Source organism: Oncorhynchus mykiss, chromosome 30 (genome assembly GCF_013265735.2).
Source record: "Oncorhynchus mykiss isolate Arlee chromosome 30, USDA_OmykA_1.1, whole genome shotgun sequence".
In the NCBI taxonomy this organism is placed as follows: Eukaryota; Metazoa; Chordata; class Actinopteri; order Salmoniformes; family Salmonidae; genus Oncorhynchus; species Oncorhynchus mykiss.
In genome coordinates, this window is record NC_050570.1 from 23,639,751 (window position 1) to 23,661,734 (window position 21,984).

A 21,984-nucleotide genomic window follows, 5' to 3' on the forward strand; every position below is an offset into this window, starting at 1 on the left:
ATCAAACAAGCAAAGTGTCAATAAAGGACTAAGATCGAATCATACTACACCGGGTCCGAAGCTTGTCGGATGTGGCAGGGGTTGCAAATTATTACAGACGACAAAGGGAAGCACAGACAAGAGCTGCCCAGTGACACAAGCCTACCAAGGCGAGCTTCGAAGCAAGAAACACAAACATGCATGAGAGCATCAGCTGTTCCGGACGACTGTGTGATCACGCTCTCCAGAGCCGACGTGAGTAAGACTTTTAAACAGGTCAACATTCACAAGGCCGCTGGGCCAGACGGATTACCAGGACGTGTACTCCGAGCATGCGCTGACCAAGTGTCATCACTGACATTTTCAACCTCTCCCTGTCTGAGTCTGTAATGACAACATGTTTCAAGCAGACCACCATAGTCCCTGTGCCCAAGAACAGTAACCTGCCTAAATGACTACTGACCCGTAACACTCACGTCTGTAGGCATGAAATGCTTTGAAAGGCTGGTCATGGCTTACATCAACACCATTATCCCAGAAACCCTAGACCCACTCCAATTTGCATACCGCACCAACAGATCCACAGACGATGCAATCTCTATTGCACTCCACACTGCCCTTTCTCACCTGGACAAAAGGAACACCTACGTGAGAATACTATTCATTGACTACAGCTCAGCATTCAACACCATAGTGCCCTCAAAACTCATCACTAAGCTAAGGACCCTGGGACCAAACAGCTCCCTCTGCAACTGAATCATAGACTTCCTGAACGGCCACCCCCAGGTGGTAAGGGTAGGTAACAACACATCCGCCACGCTGATCCTCAACATGGGGGCCCCTCAGGGGTGCGTGCTCAGTCCCCTCCTGTGCTCCCTGTTCAATCATGACTGCACGGCCAGGTACAACTCCAACACCATCATTAAGTTTGATGATGACAATAGTGGTAGGCCTGATCACTGACAACAATGAGACAGCCTATAGGGAGGAGGTCAGAGATCTGACCATGTGGTGCAAGAACAACAACCTCTCCCTCAACGTGATCATGACAAAGGCGATGATTGTGGACTACAGGAGAAAGAGGACCGAGCACACCCCCATTCTCATCGACAGGGCTGTAGTGGAGCAGGTTGAGAGCTTCAAGTTCCTTGGCGTCCACATTAACAACAAACTAACATGGTCCAAGCACACCAAGACGTGAAGAGGGCATGACAAAACCTATTTACCCTCAGGAGACTGAAAAGATTTGCCATGGGTCCTCAGATCCTCAAACGATTTTACAGCTGCACCATCAAGAACATCCTGACGGGTTGCATCACTGCCTGGTATGGCAACTGCTCGGCCTCCGAACGCAAGGCACTACAGAGGGTAGTGCGTACAGCCCAGTACATCCCCGGGGCCAAGCTTCCTGCCATCCAGGACCTCTATACCAGGCGGTGTCAGAGGAAGGCCCTAAAAATCGTTAAAGACTCCAGCAACCCTAGTCATAGAGTGTTCTCTCTGCTACCGCACGGCAAGCGGTACAGGAGTGCCAAGTCTAGGTCCAAGAGGCTTCTAAACAGCTTCTATCCCCAAGCCATAAGACTCCTGAATAGCTAGTCAAATGGCTACCCAGACTATTTGCACCCCCCATGCTGCTACTGCTCTCTGTTATTATCTACGCATAGCCACTTTAACAACCCTGTCTGCATGTACATAATTATCTCAATTACCTCGATACCGGTGCCTCCGCACATTGACACATTGCCTCTGTATCGGTACCCCCTGTATATAGCCCCGCTATTGTTATTCACTGCTGCTCTTAAATTATTTGTTTTTCTTAGCTTTTTTTAATTTGAATTTTTTAGGTATTTTCTTAACTGCATCGTTGGTTCAGGGCTTGTAAGTAAGCATTTCACTATAAGGTCTATCTACACCTGTTTTATTTGGCGTATGTGACAAATAAAATGTGATTTGATTTTGATTTGTTTAAATCTATTTACTACTACCTCATGCCAACAACTTAAAGGGATGGGACACCACCACTTAACGCACCCTGTTACTCTTCTGATGTCAAGTCTCACACAACCAAATCCTTCTCTGCAGCTGCCACCACAACCTCAATTTTCTGCAACATCCCTGCAGTACAGTTGATAACCATTGCTATAAATGCTAAAAATGTAATCTTGTTGAAACATATATCACTTGTTGGTTTATCCCTCTGTACTGGTACAGATCTAATACTCACACCACTCCTCTCAGGATCCCTCACCCTTGACCCGTCTTCCTCTACTTTCTTCACTGCCTCAGCATATGACAACTTCTGCTACTCTAACCCTGGAAACCTCAACCTGCCTCTCTCGCACAGGACATTTCTGAGCCCCAGCCCCATGGGCATCCCTACAATCAACAGATACCACTACTTTACCCAATGCTACACAGTCCTTTCTCTTGTCATTCTGCACACTTCTCACACCTAGGAACATCCCTGCTACACACTGCTGCCACATGCCCATAAGCTTGACACCTGTAACAACGTAATGTATTCGGTACAAAAGCTTGTACAGGATAAATTATATATCCTAACATCACTTTGTCGGGCAAAGACTCAACATCAAAACTCAAAATAACAGACAATGACTTATTTCACCACTCTCGCCACTCTGTCTGCATCACACCAAACGACGAGCATCACATACACCGGGAATCTTCCCCTTCAGTTGGCCCTTTTCTCATATCCGGTGACGTTTGCTATTTTATAGGATCAACAGAACGTGCAACGATCTACAACAGAACTGTCAAAGGAAAAGGGATCACAGCCTGCATGCACTCCACTTCCTTCAATAAAAAGGAAACCTTATACTCAGTGTCATATATTTAGATAAATCTGCTTATTCCATTCCATATAAATATGTACATATTATGGAAAATAATCAATATCTATATAGGCCAAAACCAGGTGGCTGTTGAGATTGACAAATGACAATTACTTGAAATCACAGAAGAAAAAAAATGATATGTATAAGCAGTTGTGTGTGGAAATGAAAACACTTGACATGTTTTGCCAATACTCTTATTCTTGATTTGCATACATTTTCTGTTAATTCCCCACATTTTACTTAGTTTATTTTTTTCCGCCATACTATATTCAATGTAGTGCTTTGACATGTTTACTAGCAATTTAAAGAAACTGGACTTCCATGATTGTCCCATTATATTATGCATCTTGCCCAAGTCCATACAACAATAAAATATATATTTTTAAATGGCAAATAAATAAGACCTGACTGTAACATCATCAACTCAAAGTTTAGATCTTAACCCTCCTTTAACACATAGTTTCATCATAGACATGGAATACAAAAATCAAAACTGTAAATTGAACTGGACAAGAATTGAAAAAAAATCTAATAAAAACATTGATGACAAAAAAAAACAAAAAAAATCTGTTAATGGTCCAGTTTCAATTGTTTCCGAGTGACAAAGTAAACACAGTTCTTTGCTCCTCCATCCTCTATGATACGATGCCGTGTCCATGTTGGTTCCTTATTTTGCATTATGTTGATGAATGTACTGTGATGAATTCAAGGCATTCCATCATTAGTCTATTCCTTTTTAAATGTTTATAATTGTATTTATTTTGATTTATTAGTGGGTGCTGCGGCACTACTTCCCACGGCTATGGCTCCTCTGTACTCCACTTCAGACCACACACACCACCTGCAGGTGACCCTGCAACCGGCGCTCAGACTGGAGAGGTATGTGCGAATCATCTGCAGGATCATAAGGTCTCGACTGCCTGATGGCAACTGGTCTGCGTTCCATCCCAGTGCACCTGTGGAAGATTAGACATTGGAATAGCGAGGGAAAGAGACTGATGAAATGAACAACCAATATGCGACATCTATTATGGACATTTCCACAGAAGGGTGTTTTTCCCCTCTGAATGCTCACCAACTCTAGCAGTGTCCCCCTCTAGTGTAAAAAGCTTTTTGCCAGCTGCTGCATCCCAGATCTGTACGTAGCCTTTGTGAGTCCCAACTGCCACATGATTGCCCCTAAATCAGAAACACACAGCATTAGAGTCAGCAAACCACACAAAAACACCAGATGTAAAAGGTGTTATGGTGGGACTGACAAACTGCAGATTACATGGAGTTGAATTTACTCACTCTGACCAGCCCACCACGGATGTAACAGAATCTCCCTCCACTGCTAAATCACACAGACGAGTTACCTGGAAAAATAAATCATTGCACATCTGGGGGCTTGTATAGAAATGAACAGGCACTCCAGAGATAGACAAGTGCCTAAGCTTGCTTAGCACTATTAGAGCAGACCAGTCCACGAGGTTGAGGTAGAAGTCATCCTGTAGTTCTGGAGCATCCAAGACCTTGAATGGGATCTTTGTGATTTTACGAGTCAGCTTCCAGGGTGACAGTAGGAACTTCTGACTGCAAAGACAGAAAACAAACCAAATGAAATGAACGTTGATTTGTAGTTAACAGTAACCACTCTGCATCTTTACAGAGAGGCTGCCATTCGATCCATTCCCCTTTTACTACTGACAGGTGACAACAAGTTGAGAGACATTCTGTTGTCCTCATCTAGTGTGGATCTCTAAGCACTGAGAGAGTACTGCACATAAAAGATAGATTTGGGTCAGACCTTGCTCCAAATAACTCCATGTAGCTTGGAAATGAGAGATACAGTGAGACATTCTTACACCAAAGAGACTCATCTTTTCTGGTGTGGAGGGCTGCAACTGTTTGTCCTCTGTCTGGGGTCCTTTGTTGATGTCTGCTCCGAGCAGCTAATTTTTCAGCAAAGCAGATAAGACCAGCCCATCCGCTAATAGAGAACCACAGTTACATGAATATACACTTACCAAATAGTTTATTTGGTACACCCATCTAGTACCGGGTTGACCCCCCTTTGCCTCCAGAACATCCTGAATTATTCGGGGCATTCGACAAGGGGTCGAAATGTTCCACAGAGATGTTGGTCCATGCTGACGCGATGGCATAACGCAGTTGCTGCAGATTGGACGCTGATACATTCATGCTGCCAGCAGCCCGTTCTATCTCATCACAAAGATGCTCTATTGGGTTGAGGTCTGCGGACTGCGCAGGCCACTCAAGTAAATTGAACTCGCTGTCATTTTCCAGGCAATGTTTTTCCACTCCTCAAATTGAGCCGTTTCGACCACACCGGGTTCGTCTGCTGCAATAGCCATCCATGACAAGAACGGACGAGTTGTGTGTTCCAAGATGCCGTTCGGCACACCACTGTTGTACTGAGCCGGTATTTGTTTGTTTGTGGCCAGCCTTTTAGCTTGCGCAATTATTGAAATTATACACTCACCGGACAGTTTATTAGATACACCATCCCATTCACGAAAATGAATTGCTCCTACAAACCGTGAGTCATTTAGCCATGGCTTGCTATATAAAGCAGGCAGACAGGCATCGAGGCATCCACTGTTCGAGTGAACCTTAAAATTGGCAAAACGAGTGACCTAAGCGACTTTGAACGTGGCATAATCGTCGGTGCCATGCTTGCCGGATCCAATATCTCAAACTGCTGCACTCCTGGGCTTTTCAAGCACAACAGAGTTCAGGATTTACCGAGAATGTTGCGACAAATAAAAAACATCCAGTCAGCATCAAACCTGTGGGCAAAAACAGCTTGTTGAAGAGAGAGGTCGAAGGAGTGCACACTGTATGCCTTTCTTAGGTGCTGGATAATATCCTATGATGTGGCTTAGTTTGTCATGTTACTTACCTTGGTTGCTGTCAGATGTTGCATCCTTTCTTTTTCCAATCTGACTTGATCTCTCATTTTCCTAAAAACACAAATGACATTTTTTTTTAAATGATCCATGAGCTGACTAAATTTGTCAAATGAAGTTATAGGGAGTTAATGTATCAGGGGAAATCTATTTAAATTAATTGACTTTTTGACAGCATTCCTTTTGATATATATTCAAAAAAAGTATACCTCACATGCTTGTTGCATGAGATCCTGAGGCCCATTATCGTACCATTCATTCGAAGTCTTCACCTCATGTTTCAGCATGATAATGCATGGCCCCATGTCGCAAGGATATGTACACAATTCCTGGAAGCTGAAAATATCCCAGTTGTTCTATGGCCTGCATACTCACCAGACATGTTACCTATTGAGCATGTTTGGAACGCTCTGGATCGTCGTGCACGACAGCGTTCCAGTTCCCGCCAATATCCAGCAACTTCGCACAGCCATTTAAGAGGAGTGAGACAAAATTCCACAGGCCACAATCAACAGCCTGATTAACTCTATGCAAAGGAGATGTGTCACCAGATGAGGCAAATGGTGGTCACACCAGATACTAACTGGTTTTCTGATCTACCTCCCTACTTTTTTTTTTAATGTACAGTATCTGTGACCAACAGATGTATTCCCAGTCACATGAAATCCATAGATTAGGGTCTAATTTATTTCAATTGACTAACTAACTCAGTAAAATCTTAAATTGTTGCATGTTGCATTTATATTTTTGTTCAGTACATATATCATATATATATTTTCTTAAAATAGATATATATCATATATTTTTGTAAGATTCTGATTTTTCAGAGGGTGATGCAGCACCCATACTTCATGCAGCTATGGCTGAATATCAAGTAAAATGCAACAGTTTTGAAGACAATTATTGTTCCATTTTTGCACAAGAGGGCAGCGTTTTACAATATCAAGTGTCTGGCATGAGAATTTGAAAAAAAGTAACCACGTGAAGCCTTCAGCCATTCCAAGGCATAAGCGGTCGGCCTATACTCAATTCATTGTAGAAAAATCACACAATTACACTGTATTAATAAACACTGTATTGATTGATGATTTTATTAGTGCCACTGGGAGTTTTTTTTAGGACATTAAACAAGCAACAAAATCATATTTAAAGTCTGATCTAGCTAAAGATAAAGCCTATTGTGGTAAATAATGCAAAGGAGTAACCCCATGCTTCAGCCATGTAGCCAATATGCTGCATCAGACACACCTGCCTGATAATATGGACCATGTACCTAAAGATAATGCATTTCATCAATATGTTATTGGGATGATTTCTTGAGGGGAATATTACATATTAAATGGTTTAATATAGGCTCAATGTCATCATTGTGGGGGGGGGGGGGGGGGGGGGGGGCGTTTAAGATGAAAAGCATTATTTTAAAGAAATTATAAAATAGTTTTACAACACTGTTTGTATCAATCCCAATTGTTAACTTATATTTTCCAGTGATTAAGACAATGTATGTCTTATAATATGGTGGGGTATGCAAAATGGGTCAACTTTGAGCACCTTTATCCCTTGAATGTTTTGGCATTCAGGTCCAATAAGTCACTTTCTGAGCACTTCTACAATAGGCAAATATGTATGGGAGTTTTTGTTCAAATCAAAAGGGGTGCTTTCAAAAAGTGATTGAATTCAAATGGAGTTACCCATCATCATTCACAAGGTAGGATGTTAAGTGACATACAAGGTAAGTGACATACTGTACAATGATTGATCCTGTGAAAGTTGATGCTCCAGTTGGCCCCTGCACGGGAGGGGTTGAACCTGTCACCATGCTTGCTGGGAGAGGACATTGGGGAGTTGTTGGGCATCAGGTTGTGAATCACCTTCTGTGCAATGACACAAATTAAAAATAATAATTGATTAATCATGACAGGTAAATGGAGAACCAGTGCCCTTTCAAAAAAATATTTTCTCCTTTTGGTATGGTCATCATTGCACCACCTAAAAGTTAGCAGAGACGCGCCTTCCTTATCATAACATCTCAGAAAGTTTCCCTACCATGGATAAACGGAAATCGAACGTCATTTCAGACATAAAATGTAGCTATATCCTCAACAAAATGAAGAGGCGTCTGCATACAGTGCAGTCAGAAATGGACATATCACGTGTCTGTATCAAGAGAATGCATGCAGTATTTCAAAGGCGTGATAGGTGATAGGTGATTAAATATAAAGTGGGAATTCAAATATTTAACTGCTATCTATCTATATATATTCTAATTTCAGCCACCACCAAGCTCCCTCACGACTACTCACCTGCAGATCCTGTCAGACTGGCGGGAGAGGGTTGTGATAAAGTTCCAGCCTCAAGACTGGCTCGACACATTCCACGAACTCTGTGACAAACTCAGACCAGAAGTAAAAGACCCTACCTGGATAAACGTGTGGCAATAGTTATGGTTTGCCACCAACTTAGACTCTCTATCAGCGAACTACTTGGCACGAACAGCCCAACAGTAATCACATTTATACGATATATACAATATCGTTGTGACAGTACTGAAGCCACTCATTCATCATCCAAGTGAACAGGAGCTGGAGGAAATTGCTGCCATGTTCAACACAGTGGGGTTTCCCTTATTGTGCGGGTGTCATTAATTCCCTTCACATTTCTGTGAAATATCAACGCCAAACAGCAAAGGATAGCCCTCCACGTTAATGCAGTGCATTATGAATGGACATGGTCCATTCTGGGACTTTCGTGTAGGCTTTAAGGCAGCACTGGTGATGCAACCATGCTGCAGGACTCCAAACTATGAATGTTGGTAAGAAGGGTAGTTGTCACCACGGACACCTCACAAACCCATGGGACAACCTCTCGGCTATGCGCTGTTGGGTGATGCAACCTTCCCTTTACGGAGCTGGCTGCTCAAACGTTATCAAGAGTCACTTCAACGAACATTCAATGCTCATCTGAGCACAAACACCTATTGAGGCTACCTTTTCGTGCCTGAAAGCCTGCTGGTAGTGCTTGAAGCGCAACAACTGCCAAGCTGCCCTGATCCCTGTGCTGGCCCAGGCATGCCGTTGTCATCCTACGCAATATTTGTGAGATGAATAGTGATCCCTGTATGGAGAAGTGGCTCAAAGAGACGAGGCAAGGCCTTTCTCAGTCTTGCGATGTAGCTGCTGCATGTCTGGATGACTCAAAAATGTGACTACCTCCATCAGCTACTGTACCAGAATCGAATAAACAGGGCAGTACACATACACCAGACCTGGCAGACGCTTGCCGTGCTGAAGCAGTCAACGTATGAACTACACTAAACTGACAATGTTGATCTGTTACGTCTGTAATCATATTGTAATGAAACAGGCAGGGAGCAGGTCTCGAGCCCGAGGTCCGGCGCGCTATCGACTGTGCCGCAAAATAATGTTCGTACGGCGGAGTCGATTTCTGCGCTTATAAACCCAGAGTCGTTACAATACTTTTAAAATGCATTGATGTGAGATTATATATGATGCATACTATGGACAGTATGTGCATGTCTGCAAAGAAGCACCCATATCTTTATTTATGTATAAAATATGGTTACATGTGTTTTTTTCCTAACTGACTCAAAACCCAGATGTGAAATCACAGTACTTTTTAATGAAACTGACCCCTGAAGTATGACAGCACTGATTAACAAATATAGTATTTAAAAGAAACACATTTAGATTAATGAGTAAAAACATGTATCAAAAAAAGCAGTTGGTTAGGATGTAAACGTAGAGGAGAGGTTGTAGGGTCAGTTACTCTGGGTGGCTTGCTGCAAGATCACAGAACACAGACTCAGCATCTGCAGGTACTCATCTGCACCATCCACTAGACTCTTATCAACCACCTGGAAGTAGAAGACAAATCAATAAGTCACTACTACTGTAGGCATCGTAATCACAACATTATTGAAATAATAATATTACCACAATGCAAGTTATGCCCTTTTGAAACACCTACTGCCATCTTTTCCGTGATGGCAGACTTCTGCTTGTCGTTCAGCTCTTCCTCTATGATGGCTTCGTGTAGCTGGTTGATGATCTGTGTGGCGGCATAGCCTTCATCTACCATGTTCTGTAAGAGGCAGAATGGCCTGGTGAATAGTCTGGTAGAGAGCAGTATACAAAACATTAAGAACACCTTCCTAATATTGTGTTGCACCACCCCCTTTTGCCATCAGAACAGCTTCAATTTGTCAGGGCATGGACCCTACAAGGTGTTGAAAGCATTCTACAGTGATGCTGTCCCATGTTGTCTCCAATGCTTCCCAGAGTTGTGTCAAGTTAGCTGGATGTCCTTTGGTTGGTGGAACATTCTTGATTACACGCTGGAAACTGTTTAGCGTGAAAACCCCAGCAGCTTTGCAGTTCTTTACACAAACCGGTGCACCTGGCACCTACTACCATACCCTGTTCAAAGGCACTTAAATATTAGTCTTTCCCATTCACACATACACAATGCATGTCTCAATTGTCTCAAGGCTTAAAAATAATTATTTAACCTGTCCTCCTCACCTTCATCTACACTGATTGAAGTGGATTTAACAAGTGACATCAATAAGCGATCATAGCTTTCACCTGGTCAGTCTGTCATGGAAAGGAGTTCTTCATGTTCTTCCATATGTATTGAAGGAGCAATAGAAAACCAATGTACATACCCGAACAGCAATCTCTAGTTTTTCAAATGTGCCCTTGTAACAGATTTTAAGCAAATTGTCGATCATCTTGGGGGGAACAACCTTAAAAAGATGAATGTGAGCATGGTCAGCAAACGTTTGATACCTCTACTTTGACAGGATTGCACACAGTGCATAAAACCGGTAACTATTACTGATGTTGAGTGTAATACAGTTGAAGCACTCACCCCTGCTATCTCTATGACCGCACTCTCCGTGATCTCATTATCTGTGTTCAGCCGTGCAGCACTTTGAAGAAAGGTTATGGCTTTTCTCAGATCCCCCTCTGAAACCTTCACCAACGCTGCAATTCCCTGCAGGAAAACAGAATTTTAAGGATAACGGAAGATGATTCCTTGAAGTAAAAAGGTGTGTACAGAGCATTTCTTTGTAAAAATATTATTTCAAAGACATTTGCCAGTTTGCAATCCTCACCTCCTTCGAGTACTTGAGATTCTCCTTGTAACAGATTTCTAGCAGGCGCTCTTCTTGGACCTGATTGGCCAGAGGTTTGAAGCGGAATTTTGAGCATCTGGATGTCAATGGCTCAATAATCCTGAAAATCAAATCACATTCAAGTTGAGTTAGCTTAGCAACAGATTTAACATTTATTACAGCATGTTGTAAAGTGTCTTAAAGAGTTTGTGTGGTTTTGTATGGGACTCCTAAACCAACCCCCAATATGAATGTAATATTCTAGTGTGCCTCTTGGAGTCTGAAACCCAATTGACCTGCTGACATAGTTGCAGATGAGACAGAAGCGGGTGGTCCGGGACTCCTTCTCCATGGTGCGTCTGAGAGCAGCTTGAGCAGCGTTGGTCATTGAGTCAGCCTCATCCAGGATGATGATCTTAAAGGGTGGGCATGGTTTCCCACTGTCAGAGGTAAGGAAGGGAAAGAAACTTTAATATCATAATTTAACATGAACAAGATGCTGACAGTTATATGGGGTAAGGAAAGGGCATGCGTTATATGGTCTGATCTGTTGTGTAGATTTTACACTTGTGGAAATTGGCTCTTTCTTCTTACAGAAGAAATATATGCATTATAAATGGTAGCAATTGTAAGGGAACAGTTTAGAGATTATGGCAAAATTATTAGACCAAAGGTGAGGACAACAGTTCACCTGACACGACTGAATCCAAACATTACACTGTTGATTTCATGCCTTTTACATGTATTTTTAGTTGATAATGAAATCCAGAAATTCTTCAGGTGAATTTTATTTTGCCCCCCAATTTGAGCAAAATAAATATTAACTTTTTTATTTGTTGAAAATAAAACTTGAAAAAGACCAGCAAATCAGCTCCAAGTGATTTTTATTTGAAAAAACCTGTTCCAAAATATTACCAAGCATAAAATAAAGATATACTGTATGTAAATGTATACAAATGTACGCAAGGTTTGAAGTGATTATGTTTTAGGCATCTGTTTCGGCTTCTTGCTGTCAATTTGCAATCTAGAAATTATTTGTAATTATGTTCCAGCCCCCTGACAATCCCCTCAAAAAAACTAAAAATATTACATTTTGTTTTTAAATTGGCCCGCAGCTTAATCTAATTGATGATCCCTGAGCTAAGTTCTAAACACAATATCACAGTATTAGGCGTTCACAACGCAATTCACGATAACAGATCATACATTTTGGAGCGCATATGAAGGAGTCATGAGTGCATTCCGGTGCACATTTTCTTCACAATAGAGAAACATAGACTCATTCTGTTCAGAACAACCCAGATTATGACGACATGTCATCTTGTAACTGTACATCAAACAGTGATCATGAAAGTTGACACTGTATATGACATGAGTTTTATGATTTGGAATGTGTCAAGTGCACATTTGGTATTTTGTTTGCTTGTTTGACATCAAAGATATATTTATTATAATCCTCAACGTCTCATCTTTCAAAATACATAGTCCTTTTAAATTTACAGCATTTCCCACACTCAAACAAAACATTTATTTTTCATAAAAGTTGGCAAATTAGCAGGAGGGATGTGGGCAAATTCTTGTCGTGCGCGGTGCTCAAGTTCAGAACGGCTGTCCGTCAAAACCCATACAGAGCTGTGAAGCGCAGAGCCAGAGCTCTGACGTCATGTATAGCATGTTACTGTTGATGGATTCTGTCAAAATGTAACATGTTTTATGTTAAACTACAGTTTGTTTGCTTCCTGTTTAGAGAATGATTACTGTGAGTATTAATGGAGTTCAGGCCATGAAACTGTGTGTACGCCAATTTAGAAATGTTGACCTAATCAGATAAGAGGCAATTGCCCAGGATCAGAGAGCAGGGTCAGGCCCAGAACAGAAGACGGATGGCTAAACAAAGAGCGGACCATGGACATTCCACAGGAGCCAGAGGGAAACTCATTTGGGTCATAAAATGTATAGTTGGGGAGGTGACACCTACAAGAGGGGTGTGACCAAAAGGAGGGAAGAGTATAAAATGTGCTGTGAACTTTCTAAATGCATGCACTCAGCTGACTGTATCCTTGGTATTAAAACACTTGAAACGTCAAGCTTTTAGTCTCAATTCATTATTGCAAAGAGGTTGCAATAGTATTTTTCTTTTTAACACGGTACACCGACTGCGTTTCAATTTAGGCTGTTTATCAGGTAAACAGCCTAAACAGGTATGAGAGTGTAAAGGGTTAAGGAAACTTGTACTTGCTCAGTGCGGTGTCCTGCTACAGTCAGCTGGGCAAATCTCTTGACTTTCTCTCTGACCACCTGAATCCCTCTCTCATCAGAGGCGTTCAGTTCCAGGACTCTCTGTCGGTACAGCTCTGGCCTGTGGAGAGGAACAGACAGGGAAAACTGACTGTGGTGTATACAAGCACTGTACAGCTGAAACCCACAAAACGCAGTGCCTGCATAAATTGGGAGTTGGCATGCAGTAATCTGTAAAGCTGGTGAGTCACTCTCACCCATAAAGTTCCCTGGCTGCAGCCAGGATGGTGGATGTCTTTCCTGTTCCAGGTGGTCCATAGAACAGCAGATTGGGGAGCTGCAATGGAGATTATATAATATAAGGTGTCCAATCAAAAATGTATTTTTTGATCAATGGGTAAAATAATGTTAATTGTGTAGATAATCCTTTAAGAAAACCAATGATCCAAACCTCATGTTTCTATCATAATCCATTCAATTTTGGGGGGAGTTCTTACTCTCTGATGAGAGAGGGATTCAGGTCAAAATTAGTACGACTAAATCAATGGAGGCCAGATAAATGTTTGTCATAAAAACAGGAATATAGCATTGTGTCAGCTAGGCTGGATGCTGTTGTGAGAATTAAGGCTACCTGACAGGCTTAGCATTGAACTCATCTTCTCAAATCCAGAAAAAAATGAAACAATAGGAGGTAAACTAGTAAAGTGATAACAGTTCAAACCCACGGTTCGGTACATATTGCAGTTTTGGGGTCACGGTGCGGTTTTGGGGTCGTGGTTCGGTTTAGCAGGAAAATGTAATGCCAACAGTTACTGTACTTCATTTTTGTTTTGGCAAAAGATGTAAAACTAACCCAGGAATACATCATGAGCCATAATGTAGGGCCTTATTAAATTATTATATAAATACAGTGCCTTGCGAAAGTATTCGGCCCCCTTGAACTTTGCAACCTTTTGCCACATTTCAGGCTTCAAACATAAAGATATAAAACTGTATTTTTTTGTGAAGAATCAACAACAAGTGGGACACAATCATGAAGTGGAACGACATTTATTGGATATTTCAAACTTTTTTAACAAATCAAAAACTGAAAAATTGGGCGTGCAAAATTATTCAGCCCCCTTAAGTTAATACTTTGTAGCGCCACCTTTTGCTGCGATTACAGCTGTAAGTCGCTTGGGGTATGTCTCTATCAGTTTTGCACATCGAGAGACTGAAATGTTTTCCCATTCCTCCTTGCAAAACAGCTCGAGCTCAGTGAGGTTGGATGGAGAGCATTTGTGAACAGCAGTTTTCAGTTCTTTCCACAGATTCTCGATTGGATTCAGGTCTGGACTTTGACTTGGCCATTCTAACACCTGGATATGTTTATTTTTTAACCATTCCATTGTAGATTTTGCTTTATGTTTTGGATCATTGTCTTGTTGGAAGACAAATCTCCGTCCCAGTCTCAGGTCTTTTGCAGACTCCATCAGGTTTTCTTCCAGAATGGTCCTGTATTTGGCTCCATCCATCTTCCCATCAATTTTAACCATCTTCCCTGTCCCTGCTGAAGAAAAGCAGGCCCAAACCATGATGCTGCCACCACCATGTTTGACAGTGGGGATGGTGTGTTCAGCTGTGTTGTTTTTACGCCAAACGTAACGTTTTGCATTGTTGCCAAAAAGTTCAATTTTGGTTTCATCTGACCAGAGCACCTTCTTCCACATGTTTGGTGTGTCTCCCAGGTGGCTTGTGGCAAACTTTAAACAACACTTTTTATGGATATCTTTAAGAAATGGCTTTCTTCTTGCCACTCTTCCATAAAGGCCAGATTTGTGCAATATACGACTGATTGTTGTCCTATGGACAGAGTCTCCCACCTCAGCTGTAGATCTCTGCAGTTCATCCAGACTGATCATGGGCCTCTTGGCTGCATTTCTGATCAGTCTTCTCCTTGTATGAGCTGAAAGTTTAGAGGGACGGCCAGGTCTTGGTAGATTTGCAGTGGTCTGATACTCCTTCCATTTCAATATTATCGCTTGCACAGTGCTCCTTGGGATGTTTAAAGCTTGGGAAATCTTTTTGTATCCAAATCCGGCTTTAAACTTCTTCACGACAGTATCTCGGACCTGCCTGGTGTGTTCCTTGTTCTTCATGATGCTCTCTGCGCTTTTAACGGACCTCTGAGACTATCACAGTGCAGGTGCATTTATACAGAGACTTGATTACACACAGGTGGATTGTATTTATCATCATTAGTCATTTAGGTCAACATTGGATCATTCAGAGATCCTCACTGAACTTCTGGAGAGAGTTTGCTGCACTGAAAGTAAAGGGGCTGAATAATTTTGCACGCCCAATTTTTCAGTTTTTGATATGTTAAAAAAGTTAGAAATATCCAGTAATGTTGTTCCACTTCATGATTGTGTCCCACTTGTTGTTGATTCTTCACAAAAAAATACAGTTTTATATCTTTATGTTTGAAGCCTGAAATGTGGCAAAAGGTCGCAAAGTTCAAGGGGGCCGAATACTTTCGCAAGGCACTGTATATATATATTTTTTTGCCTAATTCCATTTGTTTTTTGCAGGTTTCAGATTTTTGTTTGTCAGGGTTTCACACTCAGAAATGACACAAAATGTCATGTTCTATGTTCACAACGCTTAAACCACATCAGGAGACCATTTGAGGTCTGGGAAAAATATAAGAAATGTACATTTTTGGGTGTAGATATACCATTTAATTTAGGTGAACACCAGCAAGAGCCTTGCTTGGTTAGCAGTGTTTCTGTAGCCCACGTGATCGCAAATCACCACTGGAGTGAGGTAGGCAAATAATCATGATATCATTCTGTCATGTATGCATAGGCTACTTTGTAGTTAACATTTCATTTAGGTTTTTGGGAAAGCCTTTCCATCTACCAGAAGACTGTTGTTATTAATATAATCGCTAAGGGCTACACCGTGGCAGACAAACGCACACACACAGACAGGGGCATTCCCGCACCGTTGCTTCTTCAAAAAGTTGAAGGAAAATAAGAATTACTTATCCATTTTGTTCATGTGTTATCATCAAATTAATTAATGTTCAAATAAATTCAATACATCTAGTTGCTTTCCTACTAAGTTAAATACATTTTTGCTTCTACTGGGAAGCCAAAATGGTCCCAAAGTGGAGATTTAAATGATGAGGATCCTCCAATTCTTGTATATCGACCCCAATACTGACAATCGTAGAGAACTAGTTTCCGGCTGCGCCTCCCAAAAAGGAAAGTATGAAATTAAGCAATTGAGATTATAATTACAACGTGCACATAGGCTATTCCGTTAAAACATCTGGAGGCTACAATGTAAAGCTCAGCTTTACAGTACTAAAAAGACGCATACACTGCAGTTTAGATGTTTTATCTATTTAAACATCCATTCGGGTTCACAGTGCAGACCGAACAGAGGTCCCCAAATAGAATGGTTCGTTACTAATGTGTACCGTTACACTCCATTAAGATAGATATTGATTTGGGACATGATATGTAGTATTTTTATATTTTAGTATACGCAGTTCATATTAATACCAAGTTCCTGTTCTTTCTCAAAGACTACTCACAAAAAACATCTGTGAAATGTCAGAGCACTGAGTGTACCCCAAGCTTTTAATTTTAAAAGCCTTTTACATTTAATTCAGCTCATTTCATGCTAATTTTGCCATTCGTGAAACAACTTGAAGACGACGACCACAAAATGTAAAATCATCAAAAGTTTTGGTGATGAAGCTGAAATGCTCCGTCAACAAAGCTCAACACTTATTATCAGCTGTGCAGTTGAAGTCGGGGCGGCAGGTAGCCTAGTGGTTAGAGCATTGGACTAGTAACCGGAAGGTTGCAAGATCAAATCCCCGAGCTGACAAGGTCGTTCTGCCCCTGAACAAGGCAGTTACCCACTGTTCCTAGGCAGTCATTGAAAATAACAATTTGTTCTTAACTGACTTGTCAAGTTAAATAAAAAGGTAAAAAAATATAGATATATATATATATAAAAAACGCTTACGTACACTTAGGTTGGAGTCATTAAAACTTGTTTTTCAACCACTCCACAAATTCATTGTTAAACTATAGTTTTGGCAAGTCGTTTAGGACATCTACTTGTACATGACACAAGTAATTTTTCCAACAATTGTTTACAGACAGATTATTTCACTTATAATGCACTGTATCACAATTCCAGTGGGTCAGAAGTTTACATACACTAAGTTGACTGCGCCTTCAAACAGCTTGGAAAATTCCAGAAAATTATGTAATGGCTTTAGAAGCTTCTGATAGGCTAATTGACATAATTTGAGTCAATTGGACGTGTACCTGTGGATGTATTTCAAGGCCTACCTTCAAACTCAGTGCCTCCTTGCTTGACATCATGGGAAAATCTAAAGAAATCAGCCTCTAAAAAACCTCCAACCAAAAAATATTGTAGACCTCCACAAGTCAGGTTCATCCTTGGGAGCAATTTCCAAACGCCTGAAGGTACCACGTTCATCTGTACAAACAATAGTACGCAAGCATAAACACCATGGGACCACGCAGCAGTCATACCACTCAGGCAGGAGAAGCGTTCTGTCTCCTAGAGATTAATGTACTTTGGTGCGAAAAGTGCAAATCAATCCCAGAACAACAGCAAAAGACCTTGTGAATATGCTGGAGGAAACAGGTACAAATGTATCTATATCCACAGTAAAACGAGTCCTATATTGACATAACCTGAAAGGCCGCTCAGTAAGGAAAGAGCCACGGCTCCAAAACCGCCATAAATAAGCCAGACTACAGTTTGCAACTGCACATGGAGAAATGTCCTCTGGTCTGATGAAACAAAAATAGAACTGTTTGGCCATAATGACCATTGTTATGTTTGGAGGAAAAAAGGGGAGGCTTGCAAGCCGAAGAACACCATCCCAACCATGAACCACAGAGGTGGCAGCATCATGTTGTGGGGGTGCTTTGCACTTCACAAAATAGATGGCATCATGAGGATGGAAAATGATGTGGACATATTGAAGCAACATCTCAAGACATCAGTCAGGAAGTTAACGCTTGGTCACAAATGGGTCTTCCAAATGGACAATGACCCCAAGCATACTTCCAAAGTTGTGGCAAAGTGGCTTAAGGACAACAAAGTCAAGGTATTGGAGTTGCCAGCACAAAGCCCTGACCTCAACCTATAGAAAATTTGAGGGCAGAACTGAAAAAGCTTGTGAGAGCAAGGAGGCCTACAAACCCGACTCTGTCAGGAGGAATGGGCCAAAATTCACCCAACTTATTGTGGGAAGCTTGTGGAAGGCTACCTGAAATGTTTGACCCAAGTTAAACAATTTAAAAGGCAATGCTACCAAATACTAATTTTGTGTATGTAAACTTCTGACCTACTGGGAAAAGCTGAAATAAATGTCAGATTAAATGTCAGGAATTGTGAGTTTAAATGCATTTGGCTAAGGTGTATGTCAACTTCCAACTTCAACTGTATAAGGTTACAAAATCCAACTTTTTGGATATAATGGTAATGATGTGTTAGAGAAAGACCCCACTGAACAATTCAGAACACAAAGTATCATATTTGTCTTGGTAAAATGTATTTTACCAGTGAAATGTCATCACCAAAGTGCGTTTTCATCCACTCTGGGCATATGTAAAATTCAAACAGAACCCCCAGCAGACAGTATTTACCCTAGACATATGAGTCATCACTCTCATGGATCTGAAGAGGGTACTTACATCGGCGCCCTTTATAGTTTTCTTCAGCACAGCAACCACCTCCTCTTGAAATGCCACCTCTTCCATACATTTTGGTCTACTGTAAACAGCCAAACAATGGATTTCAGTGTGCAGTTGATCATATTAATGCAGGGTTTTCTTTCTGGCTAAACATAGCAAGCTACTTATCACAAAGATATTTGCCTGCCGCTGCATGAATTATTATTATTATTTGTGCACCTTTATTTAACCAGGTAATGTTAGGCCAGTTGAGAACAAGTTCTCATTTACAACTGCGACCTGGCAGTTTCAGGGAAGAATAGCAACTGTTCATTGTGTGTCTGGATTTTAATTTTATGAAGGAAGATTCACAAGGGCTTACATTACAGCCGCGGATAAATTGAACTTACTATTTCTCAACCCAGGGGACAGACTTCTGCTTCTTCTCTCCACTGGTCCCGGCACCTTTCTCTTTCAGAGGTCTGGTGCCTTGAGTAGATGTTCCTTTCAAAAACGCCTGCATGGCTCTCTAAATAGGAGTTAGAAAACAGACCACTGCCCATTAGTCACTGAGCGATACTTGCGTGTCAAAGAGGGCGACGTTCTCTTTCTGTGACAAGCAAGCTAGCTAGCTGGCTAAACAATAACAACCACCACTTAGCGAGATCCCTACTGTAACGAGATCGCAGAACAGTTTGCAAGTAAGTTAGCTACAGATTATCAGTTGCTTTCAAGCTTTGGTTACCTGTAGCTATATAAAATGCGTTAACATTCGAACTGTGTTAGTTGTTGACATGTGTGGTAGATTTCCCGCCCTGATGAAAATGCGACGCCCTTTTCCGTCTACGACGTCAATCTTTTCCCTCCAATCAGAGAGTTCTTCTTCTTCTCTGGTATAATTATAATGGCGTTCGCTACCTACTGTGCGGGTAGATAATAAACAGCCGCAACAAGTAAATAACGCGTGGTAAAAAATATTAATATCAGAAATAATGCTAAACTAATTAACTTGTTTTTCTGTTAAAATTACAAATCAGGTCCTTACACAGACTCAGATGGATCCTGTGAGGGCGGGACATTTTCTGATGACAGTAGTCCGTGCAGTGCTTCTGCCATTAAGTCTTGGAGCCCCAAAAACGTTTTGTCTACAATTTTGTCCAGCTTCTTGGACTCTTGTGCAGTACAATTAATAACTGTGGCTATATGCTACAAAATCCACCTTCTTCACAATGAGTGTATCCAGATCACTTCTTCAGTATGTGGCCTCTTGCCCCTTCACCTCCTCCACATATGAGATCTGCTGTACAGCCCTGATCCTTGACACCTTGACCTCTTGCACACAAATGGGGGACTCAAGGAAGTCCGGAGTATGATCTGCTCCACAGTTGCAACATTTTCCATTCACAGATTCTTTAATAACATAATTCTCCCATCTGCAAACATTTGACAAGTGGCCATATATTTTACAATCCCCACAGCAAATGCTCTCAATGCACACCTCTAGGAGGCATTTTGCCTTCTCCCTATAGTTCTCAGCCATTAGCTTCCCCCACGATTGCCTAATGTGAAGTAGGGTACAATCCCAACTAGAGGTCAACCGATTAATCGGAATAGCCGATTAATTAGGGCCGATTTCAAGTTTTCATAGCAATCAGAAATCGGTATTTTTGGACACCGATTTGGCCATTATTTATTTATTTTTTACACCTTTATTTATCCTTTATTTAACTAGGCAAGTCAGTTAAGAACACATTCTGATTTTCAATGACAGCCTAGGAACAGTGGGTTTAACTGCCTTGTTCAGGGGCAGAATGACAGATTTTTATCTTGTCAGCTCAGGGATTCAATCTTGCAACCTTACAGTTAACTAGTCCAACGCTCTAACCACCTGATTACACTGCACTCCACGAGGAGACTGCCTGTTGCGCAAATGCAGTAAGAAGCCAAGGTAAGTTGCTAGCTAGCATTAAACTTATCTTATAAAAAAACAATCAATCAATCATAATTACTAGTTAACTACACATGGTTGATGATATTACTAGATGATCTAGCGTGTCCTGCGTTGCATATTGTAGCGAACGGCACAGACAGCTGTGTGTTATGTGTTAGTTAGGCTTGTAGGTGGTTGTGTTGTACTTACCAGTACCCAGTGTTCGCGGGGTCCGACATGCCAATCAACCTGCTATCTGCCAATCACGGGAATGCCTGGAATGTTCTGATGCCGGGCATCCTGGCGGTTGGCGGAGTGGCGTGGAGGGGGGTTGGGCACGGGTTGGAGCATTGGAAGTTAAGACCAGGTTTAGCCTTTGTTCTCTCTCCTACGTCTGGGCTTCACAAGAGAAGGTCACGATTGGCTTGTGGGTTATCTTTCATTTATTTGGCGTGAGCTACGGCTTAAGTTGGTTTAATAAACCGTCAATTCGTAAACTCAACCCCCTGACTGGACAATTGTTCCTTTATGATCTAATCAGGTCATTACATTGGTGTCAGAAGTAAAAACGTTGATAAAAGTTAGCCAGCTAGCTAGCTGACTTATGTGGCTAGCTACTGTCGGTGAGAACCAGGGTTGAAAATGCTTAGAGGGAATCTGAAAGTGAAGGTGGAGGTAGGGGACGATTATGGCCAAGGAGGTGCGTGTGCATGGACGTCGGAGGATCTGGCTGAGGAGATCGCCAGGGCGTCGGAGCCCAGAGGCTGCTTGAGGGAGGACGTTAGAGTGATGGCGGCTGAAGCGGGCATGAGTCCTTCGTCGACTGTGTTTCGCGCGGATTCTGGGGGCGGACCGAAAGGGTGCGACGCGGCGCGACGAGGAATCTGGGGCTCAAGATGTTAACAAACAAGGCGGCGCCCAGTTCCCGGCTGCTTCCGTAACTGTTAAGACCCCGAAGTATTCCGGTAAGGCGGATTGGGAAGCTTTTCATGCTCAGTTTGAACTGTTAGCTCATTTTAGGGGGTGGTCGGATGAAGAAAGGGCACTGCAGTTGGCTTTATGACTCACGGATGAAGCTCTGGCCTGTTTGATATTAATTAGCCCCGAGGACAGACATGATTATGGTGCTTTAGTGGGAGCACTGAGGAGGCGCTATGGACAGTGTGTACAGCCAGGGCTACTGCGCTCCGAACTGAGTAATAGACGCAGGCAGCCT

At 41.9% G+C, this 21,984-nt stretch overlaps 1 protein-coding gene and 1 pseudogene across 2 annotated transcripts; both read right to left on the reverse strand.

Moving 5' to 3' along the window:
• Nucleotides 1-2,837: 2,837 nt before the first annotated feature.
• LOC110521583 lies at nt 2,838-4,453 on the reverse strand (annotated as a pseudogene).
• Nucleotides 4,454-9,278: 4,825 nt separating this feature from the next.
• Nucleotides 9,279-19,739, reverse strand: LOC110521582 (replication factor C subunit 4). 2 transcript variants are annotated; one of them, XM_021599224.2, is made up of 11 exons: nt 19,584-19,739; nt 19,249-19,367; nt 18,860-18,938; nt 13,382-13,461; nt 13,126-13,245; nt 11,183-11,326; nt 10,887-11,007; nt 10,640-10,765; nt 10,434-10,514; nt 9,737-9,850; nt 9,279-9,623 (listed from the first exon to the last, which is right to left on the reverse strand). In XM_021599224.2, the coding sequence occupies exons 2-11, from the start codon at nt 19,359-19,361 to the stop codon at nt 9,528-9,530; spliced, it is 1,074 nt and encodes a 357-aa protein (XP_021454899.2). In that variant the 5' UTR covers nt 19,362-19,367; nt 19,584-19,739; the 3' UTR covers nt 9,279-9,527. The 2 variants fall into 2 exon arrangements, with proteins under 2 accessions (XP_021454899.2, XP_021454901.1); XM_021599226.2 differs by having other exon boundaries at nt 9,733-9,850.
• Nucleotides 19,740-21,984: the final 2,245 nt, after the last annotated feature.